The 10,243-nt window shown below is 53.7% G+C and overlaps 1 protein-coding gene across 1 annotated transcript in view; it reads left to right on the top strand.

Moving 5' to 3' along the window:
- Positions 1-10,243, top strand: part of FAM184B (family with sequence similarity 184 member B) — a 49,202-nt gene that overhangs the window by 15,542 nt on the left and 23,417 nt on the right. The window contains exons 8-13 of the mRNA XM_014592453.2: positions 1-417; positions 1,064-1,199; positions 1,873-2,012; positions 2,799-3,002; positions 6,282-6,392; positions 9,945-10,052. Of these exons, the coding sequence (XP_014447939.1) occupies positions 1-417; positions 1,064-1,199; positions 1,873-2,012; positions 2,799-3,002; positions 6,282-6,392; positions 9,945-10,052 (1,116 nt within the window). The remainder of the gene's footprint in view (positions 418-1,063; positions 1,200-1,872; positions 2,013-2,798; positions 3,003-6,281; positions 6,393-9,944; positions 10,053-10,243) is intronic.

Below are 10,243 nucleotides of genomic sequence, written 5' to 3'. Positions count from 1 at the left end.
AAGCGGCTGCGGCACCTGGCCGGCCACGAGCCCCCGCAGTGGAGCCGGCTTTCCCAGGAGAGCCCCGACGCCCAGGCGGAGCCCGCCGGGGGCCCCGAGATGCAGGAGGTCCTGCTGGAGGTGGAGCGGCTGCGGGCTGAGAACCGGCAGCTGAGCCAGGACTACGCGCGCAAGGCTGCGGACCTGCAGGCCGCCTACGAGCGCGAGAACGAGGCCATCCGGCAGGCCATGCAGCAGTCCGTGAGCCAGGCCCTGTGGCAGTGGCAGGAGAAGGAGGCCGACCGTCGCAAGACCTTCCAGGTGCAGGAGTCGGGCCTGCAGGCGCAGGTCCGAAAGCTGGAAGCGGACCTGGAGCACAGAGGCCGCAAGATCAGCGACCTGAGGAAGTACGCGCAACGGCTGAAGGAGCGCGTTCAGGTGAGGAGGTCCCCAGTGGAGACGCCCGGAGTGGCTGGTTTAGAGCCCCGCGTGCACCTGGCACTTGGCTTGGGGTGGGTCCGGAGGTCCCTGTTCCCTCTCCCGCTCAGCTCAGCAGAGATCACTTGCAAGCGTTGATCCGCCGCCCTGCCAGCCCAAGCTGTGGCCCTTCCCCCAAGGAGCTCAGAGACAGCTTACAGATGAGACCGAGGGGCTGGTTGAGAGGCCAGGACTGGCCTAGCCAGGCAGCCCCCCAGTGCTCAGGCCCATCCCACATCCGAGAGCCCCTGCACCTTGCACCTCGCTGTGCCTCTCGATGTCCTCGGATGTGGTGTGGCAGACGAGGCCACTGCAGTCAGCCCGTGAGCCCCAGGGAGCACCAAGCCCCACCACTCACGGTCCAGGACTCCCCGGGGTTGACTCGCTTGTCATCTGTTTTGAGCCGGCCACTCATCCCACCACGTCCTCAGTACAGAGAGGTTGAGTGTAGCCAGGTCCACACCGCCCATCCCACTGGAGCGGGAGTTGAGGGCCCCGCCACCCTGAGCGCCTGCAGCTGGCCTGCCCCTGCCCACCCCAGACCGGGCTGTGTGCATTGGAGGGTCTGTTCACTGTGACCAGAGAACGGACCTTCCTGCCTGTCCAGGACCTGGATGTGCAGCTCAAGGTGGCTCGGCAGGAGAACTCGGAGCTGAAAAGCACTGCCCAGAAACTTGGGGAGAAGCTGGCTGTGGCCAAAGAGAGGCTGGTGCTACAGAAGAGTCGCGGGACACGGAGCCCCGGTGAGACGCTGGGGAGGGGCCGAGTCGCAACCAGAGGGCGAGGGGGTCAGAGCGTGGCTTCAAAGGAAGAGCATGCATACCCAGGGACGATGGGAAGAAAAATAAGCAGTTCCGGTCAGATTTACTTTACTTATCTTTTTTTGGAGAGGTTTTTGCTATAGGACACGTGCAATTGCCAGAAAGACAGAGAGAGACAGAAAGCGAGAAATCACCCTCTGGGAGGATGGCCACGCTATAATCCCTTCTCCTCAATTCTCCTCTTAGGATCTTGAGCACACATGCACACGCGCCCGGTGTGAGTTTAAGCCACCAGGTCTGGGACGCGAACCGCGGCCGACTACATGGGAGTCCAGCAACAGCCATTACGCCAACTGCTGGTCCCAGTCATGTTTCTTTTCCGTCTCCTGTCCATTCCTGTTGAATGTAGATAGTGGTGGAGAATATACTCCATTTTTAAATCTCTAAAACTGCAGGTGAGGGCCAAGTGTAGGAAGGGAGTGCAGGGCAGCTCTTTGTGCTCGGGTGCTGCCTGACCAAAGCGAGAGCGGAGCATGACCTGCCTGGACCAGCAGGCCATGGGGCAGGACTGCACAGGCGTGGTGGGCGGCCGGCCAGGGGGACGTGAGGCCGGGGCCAAGGGGGCTCAAGGTGATGTTGAAACGTGTGCCTGCAGACGGCAGGAAGACCGCGTCGGCTTCAGAGAGCGCAGGCCCCGGGGAAGGCAGTGACCTGGACGTGCACAGTCCTCACCCTCAGCAGGACTCCAGCCCCCACAAGGAGAGTCCACACACGGAAGGAGGCCCAGACCCACAGGTAGTGTCCGACCAGCCAGGGAGGCACAGGGGCCAGCTGGGCTGGGCTTCAGGCTACCGCTAGCCATGGTGGCCCGCACGGATCAGCTGGCCACACTGTGGCAGGGGTAGCCGAGGCGGCAGTGCTGTTCTAGCCGACTTCCTAATGGCCCAGGTATTTGAAACAAGGGGAGGGGTGGTCGCAGGCCCCCCAGCTCCCAGCCACTGTCTCCTGGGAATCCGAAGGCTTGCCTAGCACCCCGCGTGACTGGTCCTAACAAAGCATTCTTTCATTTTTTTCTTTTTCAACAGAGGCTTTTGCTATGGGGAGTGTCTGCTCACCAGAAAGACAGAGACAGAGAGTGAGAAATCCCCCCATGGGGGATGGCCATGCTGCAGTCCTTTCTCCTCCATTCTCTTGGGATCCTGGGCATGCACACATACATGCCAGTGTGAGTCCAAGCCACCCGGTCTGAGACTGGAACCGCTGTTGAATATGTGAGAGTCCAATGATGTAGCCATATACCATCTGCTGGTCCCACAAAGCATTCTTTAGAAACCTCTGTAGCGTGGGCTGGAACACCTGGTCCCGTAACAGTAGGCCACCATTCCAAAGAGCCCATTTCCCATGGTGGATAAAATAAAGCCTTTACAAATGCCGAATATACAGTCTTGTAAAATTTACTGCACCGTGTGACGCGTCTTGTAAAATCAGTATTAAACACTGTAAAAATCGTGTAAAAGGGAGATGGTGGTCCCTCCCTCCTGACTCCTCCTCTGCAATTTTACAAGGTCCTTTTTCTTACAGACCAAGAAAGAGGCTAGCGTTGAAGCGGAGTACACGAGACAGCGATACGAAGACGACCTGCGTAGTAGGGTCAGACACCAGACAGAAGAGGAGTGGCGTCTCGGGGGCCAGCTGGGGAGGCAGCTGGGCGACCCGGTGAAGAGGCACACCATGGAGGTCAAGGCCCGCGCGGCCATGGGGGCAGAGAGGAAGAGGCTGCAGAAGGTGAGCCCGCTTCCCGGGGGCCTTGCGGTTTCTTTTTCTTCTCTCTTACCTCCTTCCTTTCCTTCTTCCTTCTTCCTTCTTCAACTGTTACAGACTAGCCACTATGCAGGAGGCTGAGTACTGACAGATGAAGGCACAGTTCCTGCCCAGAGGGAGTGAGGGGCTTCTGAAGGAGACAGGGTTTTCCTTGGACCCTAGGAAAACAGGGCTTGGAGTCGTCCATCCAGACATGGGTGGAATTGTGCACGTGAGTGTTAACTTAGGGAAATTCAGCTCCACTCGCTTGGCAAAGCCGCAGAGAGAGAGCATGAGCCAGACAGGCTGGGCCCGAACCCCCGCCCAGTGGCTGCGCAGTGAGCCCCCTTCCTCCAGGAGAGAACCCACACGCTGGCCTCCTCTGTGTGGAATGGCCTGTGGTGACACGGCCCTGCACAGGGCAGCGGCGAGGATGGGGACACGGACGTAAGGAAACCCAGAGAAGAAAGCGAGGCTTCCTGGGGTCAGGGCAGGCCGGGCAGCAGGGAGCCACGGTGACCATGGCGGTGGCCTGAGAAGGCCATCCTTGCCTCATCTCCCCATGCTGGCCCGTCTGCATCAAGGGGGTGGCCTCCCCCCGAGGGAATGCAAGGCTTTGTTTCAAAATTGCTGGGAAAACCAAATCACATAGATGCAGATTTCAAGAAAAGAAGGAAGTGTAAGTCAACGTGATTAGGAATGGGGTGGAATGCTTTGTGTCATTACAAGAAAGTCTCCTGAAGATCCCAGAATCGGCGGCAGCTTTTTGTTGTCACTGAAAACAGTCAGACATGAGGGGCGCTGCGGTGCCGTGTGGTGCTGCAGGTAGCGAGCCCGGTACATGCGTGCCATAGAGCACAGGGCTCACGCAAGGCCCAGACTGGTCCGGGGCCCAAGTCGTGTGGCCAGAGAGGTCACTGGGCCTTTCGAAAGTCTGATGTCCAAACTGGGACTGCAACAAGGAGGGCCAGCGCTTGGGCTAGAGGCGAGACCCTCCGTATGGCCTGGGCCAGTGCGGCGTGTGGTGGAAGGTCGGTTACGGCAAAGTGGCTGCTACTCAAGGCCTGCGTGGGCGACATCGAGCCCAGGACGACACTGTCAATGCCCAGACGTGACACTGGTGACACTTCACACTAGCCACTATGTGATCCTTCCAGCGGGTTACACCAGATGTTCACTTCCCACTTCAGGGATGAGGAAACTGAGGCTCGAAGATGTTCCCTATTGGGCTAGAAGGCGGCCTGGTGGGTAAGGCACAGGACTCCCACATGGCCGACCGCGACTTGGACTCCCACATGGCTGACTGCGACTTGGCTCTTGGACCTGGCAGCTTGTTTTCTCATTCCTGTCTCTCTCTCTTTCTCTCTCTCGCTCTCTCTCTCTGGTGAGTGCATGTGCCCTGTAGCAAATTTAAAATAACAACAATTATAATAAATGAAAGTAAATAAATCATTGTTTTCAAAAAAAAAAAAAAAAGAAAAGAAAAGAGGTTCCCTGCAAAGCCAGGCAGCTACTCGGTGCTAGAGCTGCAGCCGAACCATGCCTGACTGGAGTCTGCTTGCTGTGTGGACGCCTTTCTCCCCGTGGGCTGTGCCTGGTCACGTACACCTGGTCTTCCTACATGCAGAAGACAGGTTGCACCCTGAGCCACAGTCAGGAGGGGGCGGCAGCGTTCTCCCCGGCGCCTTGTCGCCCTGGTAACCTGTCAGCAAACCCGCGTTGAATGTACGCTCAGCTCAGCTTTAACAGGGACATGAGCCCATCTGGCAAGTGCATCATGTCATATAACAACATGTGTTCACTTCTTGGTTTCTGTTTTACTTTTTGCTCATGCATAGAAATGGAGACTATGAATTATATAAGTTAGACCGTGTAGATAAGGGGAAGGGGAATCCTTGAGAAGGCCTCAAATCTAGGTGTACTGATTCTTAATTTGACTCTTCTGTGGTCAGAGAATATACTCTATTGTGTTGTTACTTATAAAATGATTCGGCCTGCTTTCTGGCCCAAAGACAGGTGGTCTGTGGAGAGCTTAGGTCATGTTTTTTATTCAGATCATTGACACTCGATGGAATTAACACTCTATTGCTATTTTTTCTACTTGTTTCTTCGTTCTGTTTTCTCCTTTTCTTTCTGTTCATTTTGGATTCATTGAGTATTTCTTTGCATTTCATTTTCCATTTTTTGTCTGTACTTTTGAGTTATTTGCTGTGCCTCAGTTTGGGCAGGTGGGGTAATGATTGCACTAAGATTTATAAGCCCCTTTCAGTTTTCACGTGTACCCTCCTTCACTGCCGCCTGTCTACACAATCCTTGCCACAACACAGTTTACTTCATAGTGTGTGTGTGCACGTGTGTGTGTGGTGTTCACACAGGGACTCACTGTGTTGTGACCCTCCCACATCGCTGGGAGTACAGGACCAAGCCTTCCAGCTGTAGTGAATCGGACTCAGGCCGACATAGGGCACATGTACTTGCTGGGGACGGGGGTCGAATCACCCCCCATCCCTACCCCCAGGGGAAGGCCACGCCACAATCCCTTCTCCTCCAGTCTGCTCTCGGGATTTGGAGCACGCATGCACACATGCCAGACGTGATTTTCAAGCCACCAGGTCCAGGCCTTGAACCTCAGTGGTCATGTGAGAACCCAGGGCCTTACCCACTATGGCACTGGCCTGCCCTGAACCCCCTCATTTTGACTAATGTGTGGATGCTGCTGAGGAGGGGAAATTTTGTCCCACTGTTACTAGTTCTTTGCATTGAAGAACATAGTTGGCTTTTTTTGTTTTTGCTTTTTTTGTTTTGCTTTTTTCGTTTTGTTTTGTTTTTGACAGGGTCTTGCTATGTCCCAATTTTCTGCCTTGGCCTCCAAGGGCTGGGATGACAAGCAGCCACCATGCCAGGCTCTTGGTGGGCCAGGAGTCAAATCGGCCTCCATGTGGCCTCTGCTGCTGAGTAGCTGCGTCCAGCAGTACATGGTACATGCCTGGCCTGCAGTCGGCCTTTGAGTCATGAGACCTCTCTCTCTCTCTCTCTCTCTCTCTCTCTTTCTATTTTTGCCACTGGAAAGCTCAGAGCCAAGTGCCTCCCATCTGAGCCCATGCCCAGACACGACTTGGTGGTGTGGATTTAACACTGGCTTTGACTCCCTGCACCACAGGTGTGCGTACTGTTCCGTGCCTCTCGGAGCCTTTGGAGCCCTTGGGAGTAAGGTGGGTGAGTTCCGTGTGTCTGCTGCGAGACTGACCCTCCCACTGTCCTTAGGAAGCAGAGGCGCAGCTGGAGGACGTGAAGAGGAACTCGGAGAAGGAAGTGAAGCAGCTGGAGGAGGAGAAAGTGGCCCTTGGCACCAAGCTCCAGAACTCTCTGCAGGAGGTGAGCCTGAGTAACACAGCTTCCAGGGTGGCTCTGCCCGGGGTCTCAGAGACAGCCCTGAGCACCCGCATCCATGGGGGGGAGAGGAGCTGGCTGGCAGGAATATCCCACAGGGGCACCCGTTTGGCTGCAGGAAGAGCCTGATGTGGGAGGCTGGAACAAGGAGGCCGCAGGCCGCAGGATTCGGAGCATGGGTGCACACGTATCCAGCGTGATTCTCAAGCCGCCAAGGTGAGGACTCATACCATGCAGTTGGCGTGTGGGATCTAGCACCCTAATCTCTGAAAGCAAGCTGCCAGGTCCAGGACTCAAACCCCAGTCGGCTATGTGGGAGTCTGGTGCCTTAACGACCGTGCCACCTGCTGGCTCCCCAGGTTGGATTTTTAAATATTTGTTTATTTATTTACTTAATCGATGAGTCCCAGATCTGCTGAGAGAGAAACAGGCACCCCCACAGCCTTCACAAAGTTCATGGAAAATGTGTATTAGGCGGAAACTACATGTGGATTTCAAGGGGTTTTTCTTGTACCAAAATAAATTCATATTTTATTATCCTTTTTCCATGAGCTTTTTGGAGTTCCCATATATCTGTATGAGACCCGTTTAGTTATCCTTCTATTTCTTTGAATTCTCCTTAGAATTCCTCTTTAAAAACGGCAGTGGTGGGGCCAGCAGGTGATGTGGTGGTTAAGGTGCTGGACTCCCACATGGCTGACCATCGTTCAAGTCCCGGACCTAGCAGCTCAAAAATCACACCAGGCGCGTGTGCATGCATGCCCAGAATACCAGGAGGAGAGTGGAGGAGAAGGGATTGTAACGTAACCACCCCCGGGGAGTGACTTCTCACTCTGTCTCTCTAGGAGCATACACACCCTATTGCACAAACCTTAAGCAAACAATCATGGCTGACCCTTGCCAAGCGCTTGTTCTAGTCAAGGTACTGTGTGAGCTGTTTACCTGAATCGATGCTCTCAGCCCTTTCAGCACTCACGGGGCACACGTTAGATCTCTAACTTGCAGGCGAGGAACCAGGGACAAGGAAGGTCTGTCACCGCCCCAAGTCGAGCAGCTCACAGCAGCACACCCGGAACTCACACCCGGCAATGTGGCCTTTCACCGCCGCACGGAGACCGCCTTTACCACCCCTCTGGTGACCAGACTGCAGGGCATGACGAGGGGCTGGCTTGGGCACAGGGCCTCGGTCTAGTCTTCATTCTCAGCTTCTTGTAAGCTTGGACGTCGAAAATCCCAAACCCGGAAAGCCCCACAATCTGACACCTTTTTGTGACAACACGACTACACCAATGGGAAATTCCCCACCTAGATTCATGGGACCTGTTGCAGTCAAAGCCCTGCAGTAAAAAAATACCCAAAATTACCTTTGGGCTGTTTGTGCAAGGCATGTGTGAAACATGAATGGATTTTATGGTTAGGCTTGGACCATCCCTGAGATATCTCATTTTGTACATGCAAATATGCCCAACTCCAAAATATTCTAAATTCTAAACACTTCTAGTCCGAGGCCTTTTAGATAAGGGGTACTCAGCCTGTCCCCCCAATCACGCCACTCTCTGCCCACCCACTCACCACAGCTGGGGTAGCCAGCCTCGACCGCGCCCTGCTCCCCCCACCCCTCCTCACACCCTGCCCCCACCCCTGCTCACTGTGGAGGCCTGCAGGTCTTGCGGCTGAAGCTGTTCCACCCCTTCCCTTCTCTACACCAAAGCCTTGTCGAGGTGCTCAGAGCGGCTGACCTAGACCCTCCTTCACGCTCACACAGATGTCATGTGAACAAATGAAATATTTCGTAAACCTTAGAAGATGCACTGTAAGGAGAGATTCATAATCTCGAAATCTCTCTCCCAGATACACTTCATGGAAGGCCAGAGGGTGTTCTGGTGGCCTCGTTGTTCCTCTGTGATGTTCTCTCGAGTCTTGCAACGGCATTGTCACGGATCTCCCTGCCTCTACATGGCCCCTGGCCGTTCACTCCGGGTCTCATGGTCTGAAAGCCAAAATCTGCCTAAGGCCCCACTTCACCTTTCTTAAAATCTCGAATTCGTATGTTTTTCACAATTTGACTTCAACCCAACTCACTACTGCTAACTTCCAAGATTGGTCCTCCAACATGGAGCTTTCTTCAATCCTCATGTCCATGCAACCTGACCTCCACCTGCTGGTCTTGCTGCCTGCCATGCACTCCCCAACGTCACCGTCCACCATCAGCACACCCTGATCATCCCTCAGTGCCTTGGAGCCCCTGGACCCCCCAGCAGAGGTTATTGTTGTGACTTGGTGTAGCAGCTCTCGCCTCCTAGTGGCTGTTGGGAGGCTTAAGAATTAGTACTGGGACCAGAGAATGCCATAATGGTTACAACACTGGACTCCCACATGACCCACTCCAGCTTGAATTCTAGACCCAGCAGCTTGAAACTCATGCCGGGCACCTGTGTGTGCCCAAAATCCCAAGAGGAGGATAGAGGAGAAGGGATTGTGGCATGGCCATCCCTCCAAGTGGTGATTTCTCTCTTTCTGTCTCTGTGTCTCCAGCAAGCGCATGCACCCTATCAGAAAAATCTCTCTTAAACAAACCAAAAAAGGGGCATTGGCACGGGTCAGGCCATGCCTGGCACCGAGTAAGGGCACGTGAATGGTGCAGTTGCTATTTTGAACTCCTTGTACTGAGTGTGGCTGTGGTTATAGACAGGACTCTCTCCTCAAAGATGGTGACTGGCTCGTGGGCTTACTCTTCTCTTTCTCACGCCATCCCTGCCTCTCCCTTCCTGTGCCTAGCAGGGTGCCTGACAAGTATTCGACTCTCTGCAAAGATTCTAGCACTGTCTGAGTTTTGTTGTGATTATTGACCTCATTCTCCTGAAGTCTGCTGGGAGCACAGGTCTAATTGACAGGTTAATTAGCTGGTTAATAATCATCATCATTGCAGCTTTACGGCTTAATAGCACACTCCATCTACTCTTCTCTCATTTTATCTGTATAATTCTTAAATGTTGTTCATTTTCTTTACAAACTAACATTTTTCAAAAGAAATTGGCCTTCCAGGAATGGCATGAAAGCCCCCTGCAGACCTAGTACAGATGTATGCATATAATTCATTTAAAGAAGTGTGGGGTATTGTAAACTGCTGGGCTCGTTTTCTTCTGAACCAACTAAGCAGCTAGCTAACTAGAAATGACATTCCCAGGGGCTAGTAGGTGGTGTGGTGGTTGAGGCACTGGACTCCCACATGGCCAACTGCAGTTCAAGTCTTGGACCTGGCGGCTTGCTTTCTCACTTTTCCTCTCTCTCTGTCTCTCTCTGGTGAGTGCATGTATCCTGTAGCAAATTAAATAATAATAATAATAATAATAATAATAAAATTATATAAATAATTCTTTTTTTATAAAAGAAAAAACATTCAAAAGAAAAGAAACAGTATTTCCAGCAGTCAGTGTGGCATGGGTCCCCCTCCCCAGAACCAGCTAAGCCAGGAGAACGGCTGCCCCAGAGGCGAGACTTCCTGCCATGGCCCAGTATTACTTATCTTTGTCTTAGGTTTTAAGGCTGGAAGAATTTATCCGACAAAACAAGGTGTGGCCACAGAGCACTGAGGAAAGGCCCCAGGAGTGGGACGGCCAGCACCACAGTGTTTTGGAGACTCAGGTAACTTCAGACTTCGCCTTCCCTCCAGGTGCTTGTTTCTTGTCTCAGCACTTTAGCCTCCATGTGGCAGTGGCGAATGTGGATGTTAATGGGCTCCCTTATGTTCATCCTCAGGGTGGCTAAAGTGCTCGGTTGGGTGGGTGGGGGGGCGGGAATCACCACTAAATCCACTTGCAAACACCACGAAGCAG

The sequence above is a fragment of the Tupaia chinensis genome, unplaced genomic scaffold (genome assembly GCF_000334495.1).
Source record: "Tupaia chinensis unplaced genomic scaffold, TupChi_1.0 Scaffold000695_1, whole genome shotgun sequence".
In the NCBI taxonomy this organism is placed as follows: domain Eukaryota; kingdom Metazoa; phylum Chordata; class Mammalia; order Scandentia; family Tupaiidae; genus Tupaia; species Tupaia belangeri.
The sequence above is the reverse complement of the archived record's forward strand: the minus strand, read 5'-3'. Positions and strand labels throughout refer to the sequence as shown.